The 27,601-nt window shown below is 40.7% G+C and overlaps 2 protein-coding genes across 25 annotated transcripts in view; one reads left to right on the top strand and one right to left on the bottom strand.

Moving 5' to 3' along the window:
• Window positions 1–2,981, top strand: part of rimbp2b (RIMS binding protein 2b) — an 86,931-nt gene extending 83,950 nt beyond the window's left edge. For 18 of the 24 annotated variants that reach the window (XM_088299693.1, XM_088299706.1, XM_088299699.1 and 15 more), the window contains one exon: window positions 1,512–2,981. In XM_088299693.1, coding sequence (XP_088155819.1) covers window positions 1,512–1,670 — 159 coding nt within the window. In that variant the 3' untranslated portion in view covers window positions 1,671–2,981. Of the gene's footprint in view, window positions 1–138 lie in introns of all 24 variants that reach the window. The other 6 variants (XM_088299704.1, XM_088299700.1, XM_088299716.1 and 3 more) reach the window with 3 other exon arrangements.
• Window positions 2,982–3,008: 27 nt separating this feature from the next.
• Window positions 3,009–27,601, bottom strand: piwil1 (piwi-like RNA-mediated gene silencing 1). The gene is made up of 21 exons (XM_088299717.1): window positions 27,397–27,601; window positions 26,871–26,977; window positions 24,815–24,917; window positions 21,511–21,639; window positions 20,589–20,803; window positions 20,342–20,463; window positions 15,117–15,197; window positions 14,702–14,899; window positions 14,460–14,568; window positions 14,056–14,179; window positions 13,811–13,928; window positions 12,603–12,717; window positions 12,346–12,533; window positions 12,194–12,266; window positions 11,858–12,058; window positions 7,061–7,164; window positions 6,922–6,992; window positions 6,687–6,840; window positions 6,483–6,608; window positions 6,256–6,403; window positions 3,009–3,636 (listed from the first exon to the last, which is right to left on the bottom strand). The coding sequence occupies exons 2-21, from the start codon at window positions 26,952–26,954 to the stop codon at window positions 3,520–3,522; spliced, it is 2,580 nt and encodes an 859-aa protein (XP_088155843.1). The 5' UTR covers window positions 26,955–26,977; window positions 27,397–27,601; the 3' UTR covers window positions 3,009–3,519.

Raw genomic sequence — 27,601 nt, 5'->3', positions numbered from 1 at the left:
CAGTATGCAATGATTTCAAAATAGGTGCCCTCATATATTTCCTGTATTCTAATTTAACATTTTTATCGTGCCAACTATTGAAATTCCATCACCATATATATATATTTATTTCTTTTCCTCACCTGCTTGGCAAAACAGAAGAAGAGTGTTCATTTCACACCTTAAAGGCCGTGTTTCCGTCACGTAAGTGAGCAACTGAGGATACCAAGATTACGTCCCCACCCGTCTAATGCAGATGACATGGGTACCCTTAGTTGGCAGGGTGACGGTTGTTCTCGGGTTGACCAAAACTCTCAACATGCTTTTACTTGGACGTTGCTCGGGTAACAGTAGCCATAGACAATGCATTAGACAAGACGTGTGGTATCTTCAGTTGTTTCTTCTCCGAGTGTTGTACATGACAATGTGTGTCTCCTCAAACGAGTCTCCTGCTGTAACTCGTTCTAAGCTAAAAGGCAATTTTGCACTGTTCTGTTCCTAAGATATCCCAACCCAGTTAAGACCGCACTTGACAACTGCAATGTTCACCTTATAAGGGTATACTCCAGAATAGGGGTTAGCAAGAAGATAGTAAAAGCTACTTCTGTGCAAATGCCTTCTCAAAAATCTGGAACAATTTGAATTGCAAAGGTTTTTTGAATGCTGTAACGAACTTGGAATCAATGAATTATGAATTGATTCTAGAAGACAATTGCATAAAACGCTTAACTATACTATTTTAGGACACAAATGCTAAGTGTCCATAGCAGCAGGACGTACTTAAAAACACAGAAGTAGAGGACAGTTCTTCACTTAACGTAAAAATTTTGAAATTCTGGAGGAAGAAAGTTACACGGAGTGGACTAAAGTTTCAGGACACCTTTCCATCACACCTACAGGAAGTATAAAACAAATGACAAAATGATCATGGTCTTCATTATAGTTCTAGATTCAACTCCAAATTTCACCAGAAACTCGAATTTCACGTAGGCCTACTTTGTGAGTAGTGTCCTTCAAAATGTCTTGGTAAAATGAAGCCTCAAGTGATGTAGAAGTGTCTCAATACTTTTGTCCAAATGTAGTCGCTCACACCCACCACAGCGTATCTCAGTACTGTACCTGTATGTCTTCCTTAAGTGCAATTTGAAGAAGCCTTTTAGCTTATGATTACAGAAAAGGAGTCATTTCTCTGTAACCCAGTTGTATCGCTAGTCTCTTTAGATAGATGTCTGTATTTAAAAAGTGAATGTGCGATGTCCCTCTCGTCTCCAAAGGCAAATGTATTTGTGTAAGGAGCTGCCGTTATTTGGAAAATGTTGTCTTGTTAAATTGTGGAAGTCAGTCGATGCTTCCCCTGTGTTGTTCTTGAGTGTGGGCAGCTTCATACAGAAACAAGACAAGCAGTGTTTGTATTCGGCAGGGCCTCTGAGTGCTTCTAGTCTTCCTCTTGAGCTAGACTTCAGCTCACCGATGGTGTGACCGACAGTTGGCTTTATAACACCCTCAACTGTGCCCTACGGGTCTCCCATTAGGTTCCATGGGACATATGGGGTCGGCCCAGAAGAGCAGGCTCGCTCACAATGCAGCCACACAACTTGCACTCCCATCAGGGCCCTACTGGACATGCACGCCTCCAGAAAGACAAAAGGACTGCACTTCTAAGGGAAGAAACTGCAGCTTGCCGCTGTTAACAATCAACTATGACCTCCACAGTGGACGGGTGGCATTTCCCCCCCCTGATAGTTTCACTTTAGAAAAACTTGACAAGTCACTGGTGTAAAACGGGATGGTGGGGTGCTTTTACACAGTGTGGTCAGTAAGCTGCGCATTCGTCAGCTGTTTCCAAGTACCACGTTAACCGCTCGGGATTTCCCTATTAAAATAAGCACACCGTCTAAGCAACAGGGTCTTCTGTAGCCATTTCTGTCTCATAGGTCACACCTCCATATACTTGCCTTATCATTTTTTTTGTTTAGCCTTTGTCATATTACCATGTTCATGCAGATGTCTCATTCATGTCGTCTAGAAAATCACACGGCACTTTAGTCCAGGCTACAGTAGATGTCCTCGTTCCATAGAATCAGATCTGACATTGAACTCTCTGACGACTTCAAAATAAAACCTCCACCCCCCCCCAATAAATCTATTTTTTGATATCAGAAAAAATGAGCACTTTCAAAAATGTTATGACCCTTTGGAGATTGGATTGATGGAATCCACCTGACAAAAGGCTACCTCTTTAGAGCCCCTCTATCTGGACCCAAACAAACTTCTTTGGAAATGTTTAATCCCGGCACTTTAGGCCTTGACAAACCAATCCGCTGTCGGAAAGTCAGTACAATACTATACAATTTTATTTATATAGCGCATACATGCCGTCTGCTTGGTGGCACGTGGTCCGACGTGTCGACTTCTAGGCTGACGTCAGATTGGTGTGTCGAGGCCTTTAATGATGATGCAGAATTCGAGTACTGTAAATCTCTCTATAGCCACACTCCTTGTACTGTCTATAGTGAATGTATGATCAGTTGAAAGCCAATGCATTTTAGCTGCCCCCAACAGTGCAATGACCATTCGATTAAACCGTCGTTCCATCACCATGCATAAAAAGGGACACGTGCACTGACAAATACTGCCAAAAGAACGATCACATGTATGCAACGTAATCTGAAAAAGTGTACACTTCTTGTTCCGAAATATGTCAACCTATGGTTATGTTAGAGACCAATAGTTTCCATAGTCCACATTGCTTCCAAATCATTTGTGTGTGACTATTGCTCTTTTGTAAATTGTTTATAAATGTTTATACTTGATTTTCAGACTGCCTTTTTTGTACATTCACTTTATAATTATGCAGTGCAAGCGTTTCTCATGGTGTGAAGACCTTTTAGTTTGCAATGTGCGCTAGCTTTATTATAAGAATAATCAGCCTATATTGATGGATTCAAACTACTGTGTGGGTGCATGTGCAATCTTTTCTAAATAAATTTGATATTTTGTAACATTTGCATGTTTTATTGAGTAAGAAGAAATGAGACTTTTGTTTCCCTCCCAACTTTTATGTGTTCAGATAACACGAACAAAACTTTTCAAGGTGGCAGACACTGGGGCATCTGTACAATTCAAATTTCTTCAAAAAGAAAATTACCTTATGCAGGCACATTGCAGAAAATTTTAAGCAGAAAACTTTATGGCAATCCACATTTACAATACAAAAACTTAACAACAGTTTGAACCAGCATCCTTCATCTCAAAGAAGACATCGACCACCTTGATGTTGACAAAGGTATGCTTGGGTGAGTTAGGTGTGGAAGAGCATCAAACACTTTGGGCACAAGTATGAAATCCAGATCACCCAAAACATTTCTTTTGACTTTCCAAATCGAAAATATTCTTTCTTGGAAACAGGCCATGGAGAAAAAAAACATATACCAGGTCCTGTGTTTACAACAGTCCAAAGGCCCTGAGGTTACAAACTCCGTGCAATTAACTAGTTTGCACAACATATGAACAAACAGCATAAGAGGCATACTTCCTTCCTTACAGATAAAACAGAAGGTCATCCAGCTCCATGCTGGGCTCTCTGTGGAGGCTTTGACCAACGAGGAAGGCCAATTTGTGGGCATACTGGCAAGGGGCAGGGACTGAGATGATCCCCTAAAATCAATAAGACAGAGTTCACAAGGAAATCCCGAAGAAAGCAAATAGTGTGGTATACAGTGAACCCTCGCTACTTCGCGGTTCACCTTTCGCGGGTTCAGTGCTTCGCGGGTCTAAAAAATATTCGGGGGCATTGTAGTTTCGCCGAGCGGCACGACGGGGCGCTGGAGCGGTTAGACGGCCGGCGTGCGCCAAAGAAGAGCGTGGGCGAAGAGGAGAGTGGACGAAGAAGAGCACGTTGCCCCGGGCACGATCCGGGGCGACGTTTCGCGCGGTTCGGACCGTACGAGCACTCCGGAGGAGGCCGGCCGGCGTGCGTGACAGTTACGCCGAATAGGAGCACCTTCCCCGGGCACGGGCGGTGTCAAGCGGCCCCTAAGTTTACCCGAATGGAAGCTCCGGAGGAGGAGGGCATGCTCGCGTCACAGTTAAGCCGAATAGGAGCACCTTCCCCGGGCAAGGGCGGGGCGAAATGAAACCGAGTTCAACCGAACGGAGACACGCTTTGGGGGAGCAGGTCCGGCGTGCGTGACAATTAAGCCGGAGAGGAACACCTTCCGCCCGGGCATGAGCGGAGCGCGAGGCTGTCAGTTATGAATGAATAAATAAATAAATGAAGAATGCCACCTTTCATTTCACAGGGCACACCGGACGGCGTACCAGCAGGTAAAAGTCGAAGTAATTAAATAAATACAAAAAGAAGTAATTGAATAAATACAAAAATAATGGCTGGGGAGTTTTTTTTTTGTTATAACATGAATTTCACTCTCTCTCTCTCTACCCGTATATATATATATATATATATATATATATATATATACTACTTCGCACTTTTTTTTTTTTTTAAGCATTTTTGAAGGTGCGCCGCTACTTCGCGGATTTTCAGTTTTTGCGGGTGGTCCCGGTCCCCATTAACCGCGATAACCGAGGGTTCACTGTACTTCATTAATAATGGGATGTGTCAGGAGGGTTGAGATGGAATATTCAACTACAACATTTGAGGACAATATTTTAAGTGCTACTCACAGATTAAGTCAAAACAGTGATTCCAATAAAGTTGGTTCCAAATGAACTACCTTGTCTCGCTTCCGATTTCAAACGTCTGTGACTGATTCTTTTAGGGGGCAGGGTTAAAAAAAGTGTTTTACTTCATGGTTGTCAATTATTATTATTTTTTTTTTGTGGTGTGCTTTCTACGCAATAATGAACATTGACACTGTATTGTACTGCAGTACTTACTTTATACACCAGGTGGCAAGGCAGGAGAAAATAAGTTTTTATCACCTCAACCTTTTTGTTTTCAACCTATCACACTTGGTTTGCCAGGATGTGCCAGTAAAGGTAAGTACACATAATGGCTTCATTAGCCCCGGAATTCTCAATTTTATAATGCAGGATATTTTCAAGGACAGGTGCCACGCAGGTGGATTTTTAATGTTTAATTTCTTTTAACACAAATCCCACTATTTGAGAAGGGCATGTGTGGCATGTAGCTACCTCAATGTGCGGAAGCTCAACGAATGAGAGCTGTCAAAAGTGCCAGCAGAAGATGTACTTTTTTTTTTCAACCCAAGAATATGGAGTATCAGCCGATAAGTTTTGTTATTCAAGAGTATATGAAAAAGGCCAATAATATTCCTTGAGATGGGTTGAAAACCTCCACGTATCTATTCTTTTTTTTTTTAGGAAAAAATTGTATTGTGATTTTTCTGACAGATATTGTGATTTGTATTTAATTTGCGATTTTCTCCACAATGTACAGTGAGCTTGATAAACACGACAGAAAATGCCATTATACCTTGAAAAACAAAAGTCATTACTGTAGTAATGCAGAAACACTAAAGAGGTTTCGTGTGGGAGACAGTTTTTTCTATAGTCTTTATAAACCACATTCTGTCAAGTATAATTTTGTATTCATGTGTAATTGTGTATAGGATAATACATTTTTTAAACCCCCAGGTCATTTTGACCGACTCCCATTGGTCTACATTCAACAGTTGAGTGGTTAATTTAATTCTTCCTTAATCTTGTTGATTGCTGTCACCTAAAACCATATAAACATGTATATATTTGACTTTATATTACTATTAAAAGATACAACCAAACTACAACTTTTAACATAAACCTTTATTTTGAAAGCTAACAGATGCCCCGAGGTACTTCCGCTCATCAAGGTCCCCATGTGCGCACAGGTAGCCAAAACCCATACATAACCTACTGTACTATTTTGGCACCCTTGTCAAATTGGTTTTAAGTGCACTACGTCAAGACAGAGTCCCTTCACAAGCTCCTCTACTTTATCCACAGGATATTGTGAAATTGTCTCACTGTGGCTCTCCGCAAGATGATTGTCATTGATCGGATTTAGCTGTCGATCAACGCCAAACTTGAGGAATGTGGTTGGTTGGACTCAGCTTTACATGCGACAAGCGTGGCAAAGTCACGTAACTGATATAGTCCACATTTCAACATTAATAACCTGCATTTTCATATCTCTATTGTTCTGATAACGCCTAGCCACATTTTACACAGCATCCCAACTTCTTTTGAATTGGGGTTTGTATTTGTCATTGAAGAATTTAGAATTCAGGCAAGTCTAAAAAGAAGGTGACCCACCTGCCAGTTGTAGTACATGTGGCACAACTTGTAAGTGAGCCGCTGCATATGATCAGGTTTCAGGCCGCTGGTGTCATACACGACATTGTAGTGGGTAGGAGAGACACTTCCAAAGTTTACCGCTTGGCTCACAATGTAGAAGTCGTACCTTGCAATTGAAAGTCAAAATCATTTTTTGTCCTCCCAAAGAAAATGTTTATATTATTGTGAATGAGTAATAAGTTTACCACTCCGGACGAGTGACCTTAGTGTCGACGACTGTCCCTGGAGGTGGGTTTAAGATCTTTCCACTGCTGTGCTCAAAGAGCCTGCAGTTGATGCGCTTTTTCACCACCACCACGCTCAGCTTGGGCCTGCCCAAATGGAGAGGCAGTTTCAAAAACTCCCTTAAGAGCCATGTTCAGTCAAGTGTCACCTGGAGGAACACTCACGTGTAGTCCTGGCCCATGGACTTGATGGAGTCGACGATCTGGGCCACCTCATGGTTGACCACACTGTGCAGCTGGCCGTCCCCCACTCCATCGCGGTACACAATGATGCGGGATGGAAAGCATTTGTTGAATTTGTAGTAGTCTTTGAGCGCACCTGCAAAGCAAATTTTAGAGGATAGTAGCACTACCATTCCATGATTGTGAATACGGTACAGTATTTGGATTTTCAACTTGCCAGCAAAGGCCATCTTCAGTCCATCCATAATTTCCTGACCTCTGCTTTGCAGTTTGACTTTTGAGTACCATCTTCACAAGAACAAATATTACAGTTATAGAAGTCACATCTATGCTTTATCTCGGTTCTATTCCCAAACCTGCTCATGTTCTGATTGAGGCTGGCCACCAGAGCACCAATGGACCGTTTCCCAGCAGAAGTATCATGGTAGCAATCGATACCCACAATCATCAGCTGCTTCAGCTGCACACAACAAATGTTACTGGAATAATCTTGGTTTTGTTTCTTTGCATTTATTACTGCCATCAAAGTACAGTGGAGCTGTGATAATCAGTACTAACAATCCATACTTTAACAGGGTGAAACCTCCTATATACAACCGAGCTGTTCAGAAACAATTTTTCAATTTCATGTTCCGTAATCTACAATTATATTCCACTACTACTGTTTTTTTATTTTTGCCATTGTATCAAAGTCACACTTGGTTATAATGGTGAATGAAAATGAACAAAACTAAAATTAACTGACAAAACATTTGTCAATGAAATGAAATAAAATAAATTAGTAAAAAAAAAAAAACAACGAAAAAACTAAATTTAGCAACACAAAATCATTCAGGGATGCAACTAACGTTTATTTAATCAATTGATCTGTTGCTTGTAATTAATTGATAATCAGAATTAGAACAAATTCTGTCCCTCGATTAAAAAAAAATCTGAATTTACAATTGGCATCGCAGAAAAGACCACCAAGTAGGGCTGGGCGATATGACCTCAAATCAATAGCACGATAAATTGAGCAATTTTACATCGATAATGATAAATGCATGATAGCCCCCCCCCTTTCCTGTTCAGATGGGTGGAGTTACGTTACGATAAACCGAAAATTTACCGTTACCAAAATGTATTGCAATGACCGACATCATTTTGCCCATGTCGGTAAATTCAGTGTCTAAAAAAAGAAAAAGAAAAGCCTTTTCTGTCTGCGGCGATGTTCATGCCTCTTTAAGACTACAGCGCTTGTAGTCACGTGACTCATGCGCTGTAGAAGAATGTAAACAGAAGACGCGTTCGTAGCTGGCGGTTCAAATCCTGAAGCGGCTGACACGGCTGCAGACGAAGCAACGTTAGTTGAAATTGTTCCTGTCGCGCTTGTCCCGAAAAGAAATTCAACATCTGTCGGTTGGAAATGTTTTGGGTTCCATAAAGACGATGTCTGAGCAAAAGAACATGAACTACAAAGTGCGTCGTAAGCACCTGAAGCACATTTTCTTTTTCACCACCCACAACACAATCATGCTGTTGACTTGGAGCTTGTGCTAGAAGTTCAAAGTGAGAAGCAAGATTGGACAAGTGACAACAGCCCATAACGGAGGCGACACCATATGAGAGAACGTCTCAGTGGTGGAAGCGATAGCCTAGCACATAGCTAAAGATAGAGCTCCTCTAGTTACAGTGGAGCGCACAGGATTTAAACGCCTCATGAACGTAGCCGACAAGAGGTAAGAAAATATTTGTCGCAAACGGCACTTCCCGATATGGACAACATCGGGACGGGAGAGGAGACATGTCGAGCATTTTGCATCCACATCCAACTTGTGGTCGAGTCGCAACATGTTTATTCAAATGATTTTTGTACTTTTATTTTCCATTGAAAGTAATGTGTACCAGTTGGTCAATAAAAAAAAGCAGTTAATATGCATTTCCTCCATTTATTTTGATTTTGGTCCTCAGGCGGAATTTATCGCGCATTTATCATTATCGAGGTAAAATTGCCCAATTTAGCGCGATATTGATTTTAGGTCATATCGCCCAACCCTACTATACGCGCTATAGCTGTCTTAAAGGGGCATACACATAGCCGCAGACAGAAAAGACTTCTTTTTTTTGTTTTTTTTTTAAACATTGAATTTACCGACATGGGCAAAATGATGTCGGTTATTGTAATACATTTTGGTAACGGTAAATTTTCGGTTTATTGCCCAGCCCTAGCACACAAAGGTTATTGCATTAACATACCAGACCTCTCGAAGTTGATATTAAAAAAAAAAAAAAATGTACAATTGAGCTCAAATTACCATAGGCCATGGACTGACAAAAATAAAAATACACAATAAAATATCTGCTAAAAAAATGTTTTCGTCATCCTCCGTCACTTTCTTTTCTCAGTTTCAATGGCCACATCAACATTTTCAAGTGACAAAAACCCAAACATGGCCAAAACATTGGTTAGAGGTGGCACAATTTATTTCTTTAATTATTAAAAACAAGTTTCGAGGTACGGTTTGTTTCAAACAATTTTTTGGTCGACGTCTTTTTTTTCTCTCAGCCCGACCCATGGCCGTTGTCCACCAATATTTCAGCGCTTACTAAATGGTGGTGATGACAAGATTGGAGAAATCTGGTTAGGTTGGGTGACTCGTAACTTATGCCAGCAGGCTGACTGATGTTGACTACGTGATTGGCTGAGCTGGGCTGTCCGGCTCGGGGGCGGAACTGTCCAGCCCTCCGGAAGCCCATTTTTAGGACAGGGGGTGGCAGACTTAAAAAAAATAAATAAATAAATAAAATAAATTTAAAATAAAAAAGGGGCGGGCGGGCTCGATTAAAGAAATCCGGAGGTGGATTTCAGTCTGGCCCTAGTGTGTGTGATGTGGTCGTAAGGCGGCCAAAAGTTCATCTTATCCTACTCGTCGAAAGGCGCAAAAGAGGAAAATTGCCTCCGAACGCATCAAAAGCGCCACTACCAACTGTGCGTAATTACTTGCATTGGGCACGTTCGTGGCGAAGAAAGAATGCGACGAAGAAGATAGGGACTAAGAAGGAGGAGACGAATAAGGAGAGGTTTGTCATTCTGATTGAAATCATTCCGAATGAAGATCTCTGGTCACCTGTTTACAAGTGATGTGATCTTTTCCGATCCGCCGGTTACATGCACCACTCTGTTAATCAAATCAGCCGTGTGACATGTGGAGCTCGATGTAATAACCACGTGATTTATCAAGATGTTTTAACACTGACGCAGCATCTAGATAAAAACCTATTAACATTTTTATTCCGTTTGGTCATTTGCATCCTTTCTGATTGAGATACTTAGCTCCATATACACCCAGCCTCAGAGAACAGTGGGGGAGGTGAAACAATTAACCCACTTCGGTTTGATGAAATACATACAAACCACCATTATAAGCCAATCATAAGGTAAGCAGATTTGAATAGTAAATTAGCCAGCTAGTGATCTCTTAAGAAAAATAATAAATGCCATCAGCATCTCTCCCGCGGCAGCGTCATGCACGGCCGCTTTTTTTTTTTTAATGGGTCAGGGGCCGACAATTTTATGTATAAGCCCAGAGGGTCGAGGCCGGAACGGTAGCCAGGTCGGCAGGCAGGGGACTGACTGGCAAAAAGGGTGTCCAGCTCTGGCGATTGGTTCTTCTTTCTTGAATTCTGTGTATGTACAGGTTATTTTACAATTACAGTGAAGTGTAAAAATGCAGGATAAGTATTTCTGACAGCGCAACACAAAAAGTGTATTAAGCCAGTCACAAAAAGCACAAGGTAATTGAAGAGTTGGAAGAAGAGGAGCTTGTTGGTATTATGTTTCTTGGACCATACACGTACGAGCCATATGCTCAGGAGACTGAAAATATTGTGTGGCTGTCAAATCAGCCTCCGGTAGGACGATACTGAGTTGAGACTAGACTCATCGAGACTGGAAAAATGGTAAAATATATAGACTATAGCTAGATAGCTTTGCGTTATTGTTTTAAATTCAAAGCTCTGTCGTGCTTTAAATGAAGCACTGTGAGATTATTCTGCTAGTATTGAGATCACACGTTATAGTGGGATACTACGTTGTCATTGGTAAGGTATTTAAGGGTATATATACTCGCACTTGCTGTTCAACTCGCTACTTAACGCCCGCCCTCTCATTCTCCTCGGCTCCTCACACACACCAAGTCATCACTCGCTCTTCTTTCTCACCGTTCTTCTGTGCATCAGTGCATATATATCACAGCCGTCAGTCACACACAAGCTGTCACAACACACGCAACACACCAGATGTTTATCAAACTGGATTGTAATCACGTCTCCCTTTTGTGAACCCATTATCATAAGAAAAACGGTTGAAAAAAATTATATCTTCAAAGTGCTTGTTGCAAAGAACACTTGCCAATGCAGTCTTGAAATTCCTTCTTTGCCTGAACGAAAATTACATGCCCTATTTTTTTGTTTTGGCCACTCGAACGGATGCTTCTCAGAATGCTAACGGTGCATCGCCAAGTTATTTCACTGAATAACAACAACGATGGCAGTTGAGTAGCTCACCGAACAATCAAACATGCATGCAGTACATTCTTGAAGAATACCGGAGATTGCCGAAGAAAAAGAATTTTTGTCATTAGGGTGTTGCTCTAGGTCAGGGGTGGGCAAACTTTTTGATTGGTGGGCCACAATGGGTTCTAAAAATTGACAGAGGGGCCGGACCAGGAGCAGATGGACGGAGTTTTGGTAACCTCACCTCATTGGAGAAAAAAAATGCATTTAATTTTAAATGAAAATGAACAAAAGCATTACAACTAAATATCTATGTTTTACACACCAGAGTATTTAGAAAATCAAACATTAACAAGGTTAATTCATTTAATTTTTTTCAAGTTTGGCGGGCCGGATTAAAACGATTAACGGGCCGCATGTGGCCCCCGGGCCGTAGTTTGCCCACACCTGCTCTAGGTCGAACTATGAATCTAGGATGTTTGCGTTAAAAAACACTAGCGTATTTATTACTCAATACGATTGGTCAAGTTTACTTCACACTTGGTCTTTAACAAGCAGATAAGACTAATTTCCCATAGTAAGACACTGTCTTCAGCAGATTTGGGGAACCCTGTACAAATGTCTGGCATATCTTGTAATCGCCATTCCCCGTGACTTACAGGTATTTCCACACTCCATAGCTCTCCTCCAACCTTACAGGCCATCTGCAGCACGATCTTGGTCGCAATAGTCATGAGTGCTTGAGGTCGGCTGATGGTACGGACCACAACACACTGGCTCGGAGTGGGGCAGTCCACGCAGAGGTATTTCTTAACGCTGTCGTATTTGTCCTTCCTGTTGTTGGTGAGGACCACCACCACCTACAAACAAGCAGAAGAAATTTGCTTTATTTATCATTTCAACACATTTGGAAACATTTACTCCACTGACCCCAACAAAACACTGAATTAAATGCAAATCAATCATGTACAGCACAATAACATTTTGCCACCAACCATCTGTGTCTCAGCTCTGACATTGTGCTGGAGGGCTCTCAGCAGAGACTCTTGATGATCTTCATACTCAATCCTAATGTGGAGGAAACAGTTTAATGACAACGGCTGGAATGAAAGTATATCGGTCATTCGAGACTTCTGAAGGCCCTCACATGACAGCTTTTTGTAAGGAGATCTTAAGTGGGGCTGCAACTTTGTACAGAGTCTCCAGGAGGCTTTGAGCCTCCTTGCTGTTGCGTCGAGTGTAAAGCAGCAGCCAGTTTTGCAGAGGAGGAGAGTAAATTATAGGCAACCCACGCATCTCTTTCGCCCAATCAGCTGTCCGGGGGTTGTAACCATACTAAGGGAAAAATACAATGATACAGATATAAACTAAATGAATTAATACCTGCAACTCTCAAGGAATTACCGATCTAGATTCCTGGAAAATCCTCTCTGGTGGGAGGACTCTGCCAGTCAGGTTCAGGAGCTGCTTGTCAAATTGGAGTCCCCATTTTTGCAATTCTCCCAGTACTTCAGTATCCCTGTGAAGGCATGTAAAAGCGAAAATGACACATTTTCCAGGGTTTACTTACCACAGATAAAGCAGTCTGAATAATAATACTACAAAATATTTGAAGGACTAACACTCCCAGAGCTAATGCTAATTTCATGCATTTTAATGGGATCCTCCATTGACTTTAGCATTAGCAACATTCTTAAAATAAGCATATTTGTATTAAATACACAATGTTTGTAAATCATTGCTTCAATAGTTCTACAGCAAATTCCTAACTGGGGTGCCATGAAAAAGCTTAAAGGACGCTTGGGGACGGCAGAAGCACGTACGCTACACACATAGTTCATTCCGCATACTTTCACGTCAGGAAGTTGTAAACACACTGCAGTTTTGCGTATTGTTTTTCTTTGTTTCTAACGTTTTAAAGATGGAGAGAAGCCAAAATAAAAATCATGAGCAAAACTGCAATTAATTGTTCAGCCCTACTACTCACCTACTGCTAATACTGCAATATCATTACTTATGGTCGTCTTGTAACCGTTTAGTGTCCAATTTTATTTAATTCTGTATGTTATAGTTCTTGGTCTTCTTGACCACTTGATAGCACCAGAGAGTAAAGGAAGAACAAAGACATTTTGAATAATGAGCAAACCAATTAGCTGGAAAGCTTCAGTGCTTCATGAAGCTTCATTTCATGCTAAGGTAAGAGGGGCAAAGCCGCCCCGAAACACCCCCGGAAAAAAAAAAGTTGACCTGTACTTCAGCTTTTACCTATTGCGAGTCATTTTTGGAATATAATAAGTGCGTTAAACAGGGTACGACTGTATTAATACAAATTTTATCTTCATGGCATAAACAGCTGCAGCTGTTGTGAAAGGGCTATATTATTAAATATGTATTGCATATGAGAGAACTGACATGGATACAGTAAACATTTAAGAAATGTCCTGTCAGCCTTGCATGCCATTTAATTCCTGATAGTCAAACTGCCACAAGAGGGCAGATACAGTACGTTGAAATAAGTTTGGTAACAGCCAGATTCCAATACCTTGTATCAGTACTCACTCATCCCCAATATTAGGAACCATGTCTCAAGTTGGACAATAGTGGACATTTACTCGTTTATGGTGGCAGAAAATCTAAGAAGGCGTCCGACCCTCTGTTCTGGGACCAGTTTGGTGTGCACACTGAGGTCCTTCATGATTGTGTAGTCTGCTCGCATCTTGTCAGTGAGTCCTTGAGAAGGGAGTATAAAGCGTTGATTGTTTTCTCTCATCAGTTACCACGCAAGAATTCAAGGATGGAATTTGGAATGACTGTCAACTATGTCTCAAGAGAGATATTTAAATATCATAGTGATTACCTGTAAAGTAGCACAGTTCTGGGATGAGCAAAGCTGGTCCAGGAGGAGTTTGACCTTGAGCAACCCTCTTCACGTGGCTGACCAGGAGAACTTGCTTGCTATCAGTGATTTCAAGACCATATTGCTATAGACAATTCAAAATCAGTTTAAGTCAAATTAGATGCAGTGTATGACCCCAAAAAAACATACATTTCCTTCCATAAGTATTTTAATAATCAGATAAATTCCTGCTGTTCTTGTACATTGGGATGTGAAAAAAGGCAACTCATTCTGCCTTCATGGTGAACACTACTGTTCTCTTTTACAGACAGACGTGCTGTCAACACCGAAACAACAGCCTAATTGAGGATTTGGAGAGGCATGACACTCCTAGAGCATTCACATATGTAATTTAGTTCACAAACGTTTTTGTAGTAGTCCTTGAAAGAGATGTCTGTGTCCCCCCTCTTGAATGTGTTGGAGGGCGTTTGATCCCAAGCAATGTCGTCAATCCTGTAGGTTTTGTTGTTGTATCTAACGACGATAGAGACGGGTGGAAAAAGAACAGTTAAGAAGAGGATCAGTGATCAACTACGTTTCATTCATGCTGACTTCAGCTACTCATGTAGAAAATAAGGCGTGCGTAGTAAAATAATGTGATTCTCACTTAGTGAGAACAATGAGTCCAACAAGCTCCTTGGCACAGATGTCACTGAAGTTATGTGGTCTACACTTCTGCCTCAGGTTCTCCATAAAGTTGAGAACAGTCTCATTACGCAGCACCTTGTGGCTTACATCAGCGCACAGCATAATGGATGACTCAAACTGCAAGATGGCTGTTGTATAGCCTGGCCATATAGTCAGTCTGTGGGAAGGAAAAAAGTAATTCAAGGTCATTTAAAAAAAAAAAAAAAAAGTGACGCTTCTGTGCGTATCAGGTCTTGAATCATGTTCATATCAGATAGTAGGTAAATAAATTAAATTAACACTTCTGGATTCTCTCCATTTTTATGGCCAAGAAATTGAGTTTTCACAAGAAAACAATGCACTCAAAACATGTTATATTTAAAAACAACATGTACCTGTGCTGCGGGATGTTGAGTGGATCTTTGGCATTGTAATAATTGCGTCCAATCTGTTGCATGCCAAGGATTCTCAAAATCCTTCAGGAGAAAAACACAAAGGAATTAGAGAAACGATAACTATGGGAAAGATGCTGAGGGGAAAATTATGACATTCATCAATCCGATATTAACAAAAGTGGACTGAAAAAGGACGCTTCAAATACACCAACAATGGCCTGGTTACCATCACTTTAATAAAATCACATGCCAAGCCTCTGATGCATGACTTAAAAAAAATGGAGCAACCATCACCACAGAGGGCTTTTTTTTCTTTTTTCACAAAACGTATTGTTGTTAAACCTGTATAGAGGCTAGTCCAAGTAATTTGTTTAAAAAAAAAAAAGCGAGGCTTTTCAGCTTTGCATGACAGTTTGGGTTGCATCAACAGAAAAGCAAATCAAGCCAGCTGCAACAAGACTTGTTCATACATGCCTTCAATACCGTAGGAACGCCAATTTTCCTGAGCAGCGCTGTTAATTTAAAAATCGTCGAAGAACGTACTGTTGATACCAGTGGAGGGTGGCAGGTGTAAACATCGATGCCTGGCTGCCTCCTCACTCTGAACAAAAGATTAGCGTAGCTATCTATCCATCCATCCATTATCTGCACTGCTTCTCCTCACAAGGTTCGTGGGGGGTGCTGGAGCCTATCCCAACTGCCTTCGAGCAGTCGGCAGGATTTACCCTGAACTGGTTGCCAGCCAATAGCAGGGCACTCATAGACAAACAACCATTCGCGCTCACACTTATACCTAGGGCCAATTTAGAGTGTCCGATCAACCTGCCATGCATGTGTTTGGAATGTGGGAGGATTTGATGCATCAAATCAAAGACGAATAGACTGAAAAACAGTTTCTTCCCGAGAGCCATCACCATTCTGAACTCTCACGCACACACGACCACCCTTACCTTGCAGAACAGCGACGTAATGTGTTTTTATTTATCCAATTTCGTATTATTTTCCACCTCATTATTTATTCTTTCATTTATCTAATTTATGTATTTGATTAAATTGTTGTTGTATTGCACTGGAGAGGGGAGCTCTCTAATCTCATTGCACACTGTACAATGACAATAAAGGGATTTCTGATTCTGATTCTGAAACCGGAGTAATCGGAGGAAACCCACACAGGCACGGGGAGAACATGCAAACTGTTAACTTCCCGCATGTTGTGCGCGGATATCGCGAGAACCTGCGTGGCTCTCTTCAGTGTTGTGTGTTCGCCTGTGAGATGAGTATGGCGGTGAATTAAAGCAGTTGAAAACTTAACGTCGTGTTTTATGAGCTTTACATGGTAGCAGAGGATGGTTTCCAACTATAGAGTACCGCCGAAATTCGACGAAGCCAGACCATACGAGTGCTGGAAAAATGAAGTTAGCATTTGGAGACTTGTTACGGACTTGGAAGAAAAGAAGCAGGCACTTGCGGTGGCGCTGGGTCTCGAAGGAAGAGCCCAAGAGACTGCTTTGGAAATATCCGCGGAGGATCTAAATCAAGAAAATGGTATGGAAACACTACTCGCTAAGTTGGACACGGTGTTCTTGAGAGAAGAAAAAGACCACGCTTATGAAGCGTATTCGTAATTTGACTCGATAGCAACGGACTATATAATAGACTTCGAGCAAAGATACAACCGGATGAAAAAGTACAACATGGCCCTGCCTGACGCTGTGTTAGCGTTTAAACTACTGGATACAGCGTGTCTTGAGGAGAAGAATAGACAGCTGGCACTAACGGCGTGCACGGACTTGACATTTGCATCGATGAAATCGGCGTTGAAAATGATTTTCGGAGGGAAAATCACCGGCGCAATTAACGGCAGTGAGATGAAGGATACCGCCTTTTACAAGGATCAAAAGCAAAGAGTACCCGAAAAATTCAGGAGAAGCAACGTCTCGTCACAGAGTGGACAGCGGCCGCCACAGCAAGGTACAAATCCACTCGACAAATATGGCAAGCGAACAAAATGTGCTATTTGTCAAAGCACGTATCATTGGGCGAAGGATTGTCCTCATCGGAGGAATGAAGTCAAGTTGACGGAAGGTGATGGTGTGGAGGAGTGTAACATCACACTGTTTACCAAGGTTGTGACCAACTCTGAGATATTTTTGGCTGAATCACTGGGATCGGCCATAATTGACAATGCATGCACCCGAACTGTTTGTGGTGAGAAGTGGCTGGATTGTTACCTGAAAGAACTGAACCAAAGTCAACTGAACAAACTACAGCAAACACAATCTCCAAGCTGCAGGCCTTTTAGATTTGGAGATGGGCAAGTGGTGCACTCCAATAGAAAAGTAAAGATCCCAGCCAAGATTGGACAAACAAAATGTCAGATTGAAACAGAAGTTGTTCCTGCTGATATTCCTTTATTGTTGAGCAAAATGTCTTTAAAGAAAGCAGGGACTGTCTTAGACATGGAGAATGACAGAGTTGTCATGTTTAAGCAACAAGTGCCTCTTGAGTTCACCACTTCCGGACACTACTGTGTGGACATAAGAGATGGAAATACAAAGGGGAGGAGCAATGAAGGTGAAGTACTTGTTGTCACAACAGGGATGTCTACTAGAGAAAAACGCAAAGTACTCCTGAAGCTTCACAAGCAGTTTGGTCATGCCTCCGCAGACCGGCTGCAGAGGCTTGTTCAAAGCTCTGGAAATAATGACAAAGACTGCCTGATCATTCTGGAGGACATCATTCGTGACTGTGAGATATGTCAGAAACACCGCAGGACCAAGCCCAAACCGGCAGTTGGCTTGCCCTTAGCCTCCGAATACAATGAAGTGGCAATGGATCTACATGAGCTGGAACCTGGTGTGTGGTACCTCCACATCATCGATCACTTTACACGTTTTAGCGCTGGAAACATCGTGAGGTCTAAGAAACCTTCGGATATAGTCAGCTCCTTCATTCATTCGTGGATATGTATTCACGGTGCCCCCAAGCGGATCTTCACGGACAACGGTGGAGAGTTCAATAATGAGGAGATTAGAGACATGGCGGAGAAATTCAACATTGAGACGAAAACTACAGCAGGATACAGTCCCTGGAGCAACGGTTTGTTGGAAAGACACAATATGACTCTGACTGAGACACTTTTGAAAGTAAAAAAGGAAAATGGGTGTGGCTGGCAAACTGCTTTAGACTGGGCTCTTATGGCAAAAAACTGTCTGATCAATGTGCATGGTTATAGTCCACACCAGCTTGTGTTTGGACACAGTCCCAATCTTTCGTCTGTCTTAGTTGATAAACCACCTGCTCTTGAGAGTGCGAATATGAGTACTAGAGTAGGGCAACATTTAACAGCATTACATGCTGCTAGAAAAGCTTTCACAGAGGTGGAATGCTCTGAAAGAATTAGGAGGGCGTTACGTAAGCAGCTCAGACCTACAGATGAAATGTATGAAACAGGTGACAAAGTGTATTATAAGCGACAGGATAGTTCAGAGTGGAAGGGTCCTGCTGTAGTTATAGGTCAGGATGGAGCCGTTGTGTTCGTAAGACATGGCGGAATTCTTGTCAGAGTACATCAATCCAGGCTAAGTAAATTAAATGCACACAATGAGCATGAACCTGCACTTCGCAGTGTTCCCAACAATGGTATAGAAAATGAAAATACTGTTCAGTCCATACATGAAACCAACAAGGTGATACGGAAGTTACACTTAAGTTTCAGTATTTGGGCAAAAATGATTATTTGAGTTTGACTGTATTCAGTGATGCTTCGCTGGGGAATCTTCCAGATGGAGGCACACAGGGTGGGGCTTTAATAGCTCTCACGGGAAAATTCTCACCTTTGTTTTGGCAATCTAAGAAAATCAGACGTGTAGTGAGGAGTACACTGGCAGGCGAAACATTGGCTATGTCAGATGGTATTGATAATGCCATGTTCCTGGCTACACTCTATTCTGAGCTTACCACTGGAAAAGCCGACCTGAATACTCTTCCTCTCATCTGTGTCACTGATAACCATTCCTTGTTTGATGCTCTCAAATCCACAAAACAGGTCACAGAAAAGAGACTTAGGTTAGAAATAAGCAGTATCAAAGAACTGCTTCAGGTAAACAAAATCAAAGAAGTGCACTGGTCAGATGCAAAGTCACAACTTGCTGACTGCTTAACAAAAAAAGGTGCTTCTCCCCTGATGCTTCTTAAAGCCCTAGAAGAAGGAGTATTGGTGCAGTGATGTTATACCTGTTATGTGAATTTTTCCTTGAATTTGTGTTTTGTTAAATGCATTTTATAAATGTTCAGGATTGCTGTCACTTTTCTTATTTTATTTTTTTGTTTAAAGAAAGAGGGAGATTGTTAACTTCCCGCATGTTGTGCGCGGATATCGCGAGAACCTGCGTGGCTCTCTTCAGTGTTGTGTGTTCGCCTGTGAGATGAGTATGGCAATGAATTAAAGCAGTTGAAAATTTAACGTTGTGTTTTATGAGCTTTACACAAACATCACACAGGAAGGCCGGAGCCGGAATCAAACCCACAACCTCCACACTGTGAGGCCATTGTGTTAACCAGTCGGCCACCATGCACTAAATGTCTGAAATATAATCAGTCAGGGGTTGTGGGCACATTCATACACTTGTCCGTTTCAGTGTAAGTGGAGCATCCATCAGCACGCTATTTTGAAATTTGTGGAGGTGATCACATGAGCTCACGATTGATGTCAATAAATAGAAACTATTGTGCAGAACGCTTATACTTTCACTGGTTGAAGTGGACAAGAGCATTTGCGTTTTGGTGGCAATCGGTGGCCGTTTTAGACAACAGAACTAACAAAGTGAGCAATATTACAACACTTGCCTCCCTGCTGTGACGTAGACAGCTGAGACGAAAAAAAATAAATAAGACGAGCTCCAAAAGGGGGCGTGGCAATTTGTCGTAAATCTCATCACTAAAAAGCCTTTAAATCACTACAGTCTTTTGCACACCAAATAAACGTTTAGCCAATGCAGAAAAATTAAATCGATTGCCTGATTTAGTTTTAGGAACCTGAACATTATTTGCTGAAAATTTTTTTTTTGTACTCAGACAAAATCTCAGTCGAAGTACTGCTTTAATGCCAAAACACTGTACATCTAATTTGATAAGAATGACTGAACATGATGAAAACTAAGTGTTCCAGTGGAAAGATTATCTGCAATAGCGCACCGCACAGCAAATGGAAACAAGGAGCTGACCTTCTGAAAATAATGTTGTAAAACTGCAGGCACACTGGGGATGTTGGAGGGAGTTCATTTGTCAGGACGACCGTTATCTGCACGTCCTCTCCATTCCTTGTCTTACTATGCAGCGAAGTTGTCTGAACACATGACATGCATTTGTGTGAAAGAAAAGTTTAAATAACCGTTCCATTTATTATATTAAGGACAAGATAGTTATATGCCACATGCTACTCTATGTTCTTAATGTGGAGTCTTATATTACCTTGTTATGAAGTCTCTGAGGCAGAAACAGCAATGCTCCATCAAAGCAGTGAGCAGAGCCCAGGACTTGGTCATGCTGGAATAGGAGGGCTGATCTAAGGCGACGCGACTCCATTGGTGGATTGAAGTCCACATGGTATTGGTACAGAACCCACTGAGGGCGGGACTCGATGCGGAAAAAGTTGGCTGACAACTGAATAGGTGAGCCACTTGTTCCTGAAAAAGTCAAAATGCAGTCAGATATTTTATTAAACCCTATCCAAAATCCATGGCGCAGTGGCTCCCATTTCAGAAAGAGAACAAATAAATATTACAGGTGAGAATAACATGCTAAACATGTTAAACCTTGTATTCGGCCGACAAAAACAACTAAGTGTTGGCACTTGTGTCGCACGATTATTACGTCAGAGAGCCTGTGCTGTCCATGTTCTTGGTAGATGATGCAAAATAAAGTTAATAAAGCCGAAATCAATCCAGTCATTTCTCCATGACCGTTAAGGATGGGGCTTATTGATACTGATAATTTTAAAAGTTTAGCTTAGGATGCAGTTTAGTACCCATCCCCAATTAAAGGGACACTTGATTGGGCTTAAACGTTGCACTTATATAATAGAGTTGGCATGAAAAAAAATTACAATGAAAAGAAATACATGAAAACAAATTTCACTCTTCTCAAATGTAAAAAGGCAGTGAAATCAGAGGAGTAAATTAGTAAAATGCCCTGTGCAACAGAAAAGTATAATTAACACTTGTATTGGGTTTTAATTTAGTCTTTATTTAACCTGTATCCAAAACGTTTGGCTTTTCTTCTAATCGTGGAGAATTGATTTATAAAATTAATGTACAAGGTACAAACAAAATTATATTGGCAAAATATCGATAATGAAACAGAACATTGCTGAGCTTTTAAAATAGTGACATACCAGACTTTGAAGCTTTGACATGCTCCATCGTCTGCCTTGTGTTAATGCCGGCATCATGGAAATCTCTTCTGCGTCCCCCTCTTTCTCCAATCTTCACCTGATGAAATCCTGCTGAGATCTCCAGAGCAGCTACAATATAAGATAAGGCAGTTAGAACCAGCAGCTGAGAAGTTAAATAAAAATACATAAAACACAGGTATCAGCATATTTCTCAAGAATTAACTACATTTACTAATGCAGAGTTCAGATTACATGCCTTTTTGTCATTTACGATGGTCGCTAGGGCTGAATACTGAATGATTTGAGAAAATAATTGCAATTATTATTTTCCCTCAATATTGTTATTGTGATTCAGTATGCAATTAAAAAAAATATCCAACCTCTTCGGCTGCAAGGTAGAGGGGAGGATTGCGGTATCCCTTAAATGTGCAACAGTGGAGTTTTATATATTGCCACTGTGAAAATTATTTGTTCTCAAGGTCCTCTTATCAAATCTTGAAAAAAAATGTAAAACGCTTTCATAACAGAAATTTACCCATGAACACTGTTTTCTTTTAATGTATTGTGTATGTCAGAGGTATTCAATTAAAAGTCACAGAGGTCCACGACGAAGATTTTTTCCAATTAAAAGGTCAGAATCAAAGTCCAACTTCCCTTAATGTCTAGCCTATGTTCACATTTTTATATAGTTTCAATATTTAGTCATTTTCAACAGAGCGCACTTATATACTAAATATTTAGCAATGTTCCCATTAAACACCTTTGCCAGTCAAACAAATATAAGGCGTTTATTTCACATTCAAGAAAATGTGGCTCCAAGAATTTAAGGGTGCCGCTTCCAGAAAGAAACTGTAAAATATCTCCTGCAGAAATATATCAAGTTCTAAACATTGAGTTAACACCTTTTACCTTTTTTTTCATAAATCAAAGAGTTATCAGCCTAAAAAAAACAGAAAGCCTAATTATCCAAGTAAACCAGGTCAACATGTTCAGTACACAATCAATAAAAATGGCTGTCCTCATGAAAAACTAATTCAAAATGAGCTTTGACACCACCTTTTCTTTTGAATATTTTTTTAACTTCTCTTAATGAGAAAAATTAGTTTGTGACTGCCCTGCCAGTGACTTAATTCTGCGTTGGAACGGAGTCAGGGCCATTGGGATTTGGTAGATTTTTTCACACATTTGGCCTTTGTGTTTTCCTTTAAATAATGTTTGTGCAACTGTATTTAAGCACTCTTTCACAACTTTCCCATCACTGAATGTTTTTTTTATGTTTCCCCAAAATCCATGATACTTTTACTGAATATTCGTTTGCATGCCGCTGGGCTGTAAACGAAAATGTAAAAATCTGTTATACTGCACTCGAAGTTCGATGTTTTCGCGTGCGCTCACCTCAAACGTCAGCGGATAACTGTCCACAAAAGGGCGGTGCTTTGTCTCGTAGTGGCGCTTCGCAATGTTGCGACGGTTTCAGGGCATATGATGCACACTGGTTTTGAATCGGCTGCAGCCAGAACGAAACTAAATTTCTCCATCCATTCATTTAAAACAAGACGCATCGACCTTGCTAACTTTTTCGCAAGGCATACTGTCAGCAGCAATCTCTTCCGGTCTGCTCCGCAATTGGCAGTGGATCGTAAACAAAAGATCTGATTGGCTCAAATCAGTGACGCCTTTTCCGTATTAACTAGAATTGCAGCGCCAACGTTTGCGAATGCGCCCTGAAAAAAAATGATCATAGATTGTTCATGACTGTTTACACGATTGGTTCAATTATATATATATATAAATATATAGTCTATATTTTTTTCCATTTTTTCCAATTTTAATTTAATTCTTAAATTTTTTTTAAATCAATAGTTTCTTTACAATATAATACATTTAGTTGGTGCTGTTTTTTGTGCTCAATGTTGGTACGTTAGGATGTTTGGGGGCAAAATGTTTGTGGAGTATACATGCTCAACCCGTCGTGCATGGTAGGTGGATTGAACACTCAATTGTCCCGAGGTATGCGTGTGTATGGTTGTTAGTCGTCTTTGTGTGCCCTGTGATTGGCTGGCAAACAGTCCAGGGTTTTCCCCGCCTACTCCCCGAAGACAGCTGATAGGCTTCAGCACCCCTGCAACTATTGTGAGAAGAAGCGGATCGGATAATGGATGGATGGATGGTGTTGTTTCTGAGGTAGATAACATTGACATAATATTGATGGTCTATTTATTTGATTTGGGGGTAAAGTTCTTTCATAAAATGTATTAAAATTACCCCAAATAACCCATTTAATATCATTTCTGTGCACACATTCTTTAGCAAGCACAAGTATTTTATATCAGGCAATAATAATAATAATCATTGATCTGAACCGATTTAAAATATAAATAAATGAATAAGAAATTGTGTACACAGTAATGTAGTGTAATGTGCAAAGCTGCCCCTCCTCTTATTGGCATTCGATGCTACCCTAAGGCAGTATCGTTGGTAGTTACATTAACATTAATACAATCTATAAATGTAGGGAACTAATATGCTCTTGTAGTGCATGCATTAGGATTGGAGTCTAAGGACGTACTCATGATTGTCGTAGTCCATTCATATTATACGCGCCTGATTTTAACTTGAGTGGGATGCCGGGGGCCAGACATGGCCAACACTGGCGCTAGACTGAACTCCTGAACTTGCACACCATCTCCATCCACGGTCAGGGTTTGCGTTCTGATTATTTTCTATCGAACATTTTAGCAAAGGCATTTCATAAATTTAGAAGGAATGGTCCTTAACCTGACCAGTGGCCCCGACAATCAAACTACTACAGGGGAGAAGACCTGGTGCATGTATGTGCGAGAGCGAGACGTATGGTGAGTTGGTGAGTCGCTCGATTTTATGGCATGGTTATGGCTACGCTTTCTTTTTCCTGTGCCAAATGGCTGCCTTTGCGATTAGAAATTTGTAGTCGACTATATCGCGATGACGGTTTTGTGTCTTGCAATGGGCGAGCGGCCACACAAAGTTCGACGAAAAACAGATCTGGCGCGATCACTGCATGCTGCTGCTAAGAGCGCAGTCTGATGCCAGGTCTTTGTGAAGGCAGAACAAAAAAAAAACAATCCATATCGCAGGGAAACCGTTTGTGGGCATGCAGGACCACGAGACACAACTGGGTCTGTGTGATTAATCGGCTAGGTTTGTGTAATCTGAGCTCAGCATAAATTTGAACTCAATGTCAAAATATGGCTTGAATGATTTAAAACAAAATATTGGACTATACGATGTAATAGAAACGTGACATCTTCATGTGAAAACTTACCTTCTTCAGAAAAAGGTGCCAAACCTTTCTTCTGCCTCCCTCGACCAACAATCCCACCCTCTTCTTTTGCTGGAACTTCTGCTACAGGTTCTCGTGCCAGAGCCTTGCGAGAGCAATTAGGATTAAAAATTGAACATACAAGATAAGCGATTGATAAGAGAATATGTACTATATTTCATGTCAGGACAAATTTTGATGGACCATTGATGGCCCCTGATGCTGCGATGCTGAGATAACCATCCCACCAGCGGTCCTCCCGTGACGCGTTTGGCCGCCATCTCATGTCCAATGTTGCCTAACCAACATGGCCGCCACAACAGTTCTTTAAAAACTTTATACAATGTGCCGTTAGGGTCAATTTTAAACGCACCACTTATGTGCACTCCTGTTCGCAAAGTTAAACTTATACTTGTAGAATACAGAGTGCTATACTCACCTATTTCCTACTTTTATGGACCTGTATTTTGTAATATGGATATCTATGGATGGTTATTTTTTTTATAAAATCTTATCTTTAATCATGTATTTTTACTGTTGTGACTAGGAAAAAACGTTTAGAAGTCAAGACATTGACATCTCAATCTATAATTGCCATTTTAAATTACAAAAAAAAAAAATACAGATGTGTGGTGATTTACAACAACTTTTTTTTTTTTGACTGATCTGTCTAGTCAGAAATAAACAGACGGACTTTCTTTAAAATTGCCAGTCATTGCTTTAATTGAAATGCTATCTATCAAAAGAAGTAGTGGTCTCTGTTATTTGATTGGCTGTATAATCAATAAAAGTAGACCCCAGCATAAATACGGTTCACCACCTGTGGATTCAATCATGAGGGGATTATTTTTTTATAGCCCATGCCCACCCGTCATGGAGAAAGCAAAATGGTGGTTTAACAACGATTTTTTTTATAGAATTTATGCCAATCTAAAAAATAAAATTTTGGTCCCTATCCTCCATGAATTTTGGGGTCCACTAAATGTACTGCAAAGAAATATTTTACACAAAACAGGGTTGGATCCTCCCACCCCATAGTTTTTTTATACGCGTGATTGACATCGAAGAAGCAAGGGCACAAGTGCGAGCTTGCGACCACGCACCGCGTGTTGCTTTTATGAGGCATTTGCCACAAGCCATGAATGGCAACACACAACAATAAAACATAACATACTTAGGTTGTTAAAATATACTAATTCATAGTGCAAAAAAATATTGAAAGAATGGGTTATACGTGTGGGCGGCACAGTGGCCGACTGGTTAGCACCAGTTAAGGGTGTACCGCCTACTGCCCGAAGATATCTGGGGTAGTCTCCGGCACCCCCCACGACCCTTGTGAGGACAAGCGGTACAGATAATGGATGGATGGATGGATGAGTTCTCTTATTTTTTAAGTACATTCCACATTTTGAACGTGCAGATGATATTATGCATACTAGAGAAGCAAAACAAAACATTTTTTATTCAAGTTAAATGGAAAATTAAAAAAAAAAAAAAAAATCAGTTCAAGTGATGATTTTAGTTTTCTTTAGCACAGTGCATTTCCTCAATTTTATTCACATGATTTCACTCCCTTCTACGTTAAAAACATGGATTGTTGTTCAAGAAATGTGTAATATTTTTACAAGGATATATTTTAGTATTTATAGGTAGTTTCATAATAATAGTGCAACTAGGCATAGTGTATAGTTGTTGGGTCCATTCAAAATGGACTAAACATTTACACGCTTGCACTAAACAATGCGTATTTCGTTTGTGGATCAAAGCAGCACCACACGAGTGCACAGAGATAAGCATGGCAGCAATTAAAAAAATAAATAAATAAAATATTGAATCTAAATGGGGAACTGAAATTCAAAAATCCAATCGGGCTTCAGTGAATCCTTGCATCCCTACTGACTATACAACCTAATTCCCACACAATTTATAGGACTACAAAACGGCAAATTTACTCTTGCATAAAGGACACAATATAGTGAATCACTACAACATGGCCGTGGTCCCAAAACACTCAAGTGATAAGCCCAACCTGACTACTACATATTTGAACTTAGCTTACCCCAGGGGGCACAGGATCCTGTCCACGTGCTCTTCCTCTGGCTCTTGAACGTGCTCGAGTGGGCATCATCTCTCGACTGGCCATTGTCCCTCAGTCCTCTTCTTTTTCTTAAAAATGTAAAAAGTTAACATTCAGCGCAGAATTGCGCTGCACACACTTGACCAAATTCGGAGCAACGATCAAAATGATATTTGTTCGATCAAATATCGTTCGAGGCTTCCAGTCGTTTGTTAGGCCCCGGTTAGAACCTGCTCATTATGCTAATACTTACCATGTGCTCAACCTGCTAGTGTATACCACGGCAAAAACGAATTAAAAATAATAGTGTCGAATCCAATATCTATCTAATAAGTATGTGTCACTTTTATTAGGTCACGCAATTTTTACATTCATTTGCGCTAACCTACATTGAGACAAATTGTTGTGAAAGATGTTCTCAAATAACAAACTAGCTGCGCATAACAGAAATAAAGCACTTGTTTTAAAAAATATGATACATTAAATACATTTTGATTTACATACTTACGATGAAAGAATATATCCTATCGACGACAACAAGTTGGTGAGGTCTCTCCCTTTCAAGTTGCTTTAATCAATCTGGCGCTTTTGCCAAATTGGCCTTGTAACTCAAAAAATCATTCCGCGTGCAAAGTACAATAGACCGTTTTTAACAAATAAAGATGACTTTATTTGCTAATGAAAATGCAGGTATTTCGAATTTAATCAAATGG

The sequence above is a fragment of the Idiotropiscis lumnitzeri genome, chromosome 1 (assembly GCF_059441095.1).
Source record: "Idiotropiscis lumnitzeri isolate Australia: NSW breed Sydney's pygmy pipehorse chromosome 1, RoL_Ilum_1.0, whole genome shotgun sequence".
Classification (NCBI taxonomy): domain Eukaryota; kingdom Metazoa; phylum Chordata; class Actinopteri; order Syngnathiformes; family Syngnathidae; genus Idiotropiscis; species Idiotropiscis lumnitzeri.
This window is presented reverse-complemented; position numbering and strand designations above follow the sequence as displayed.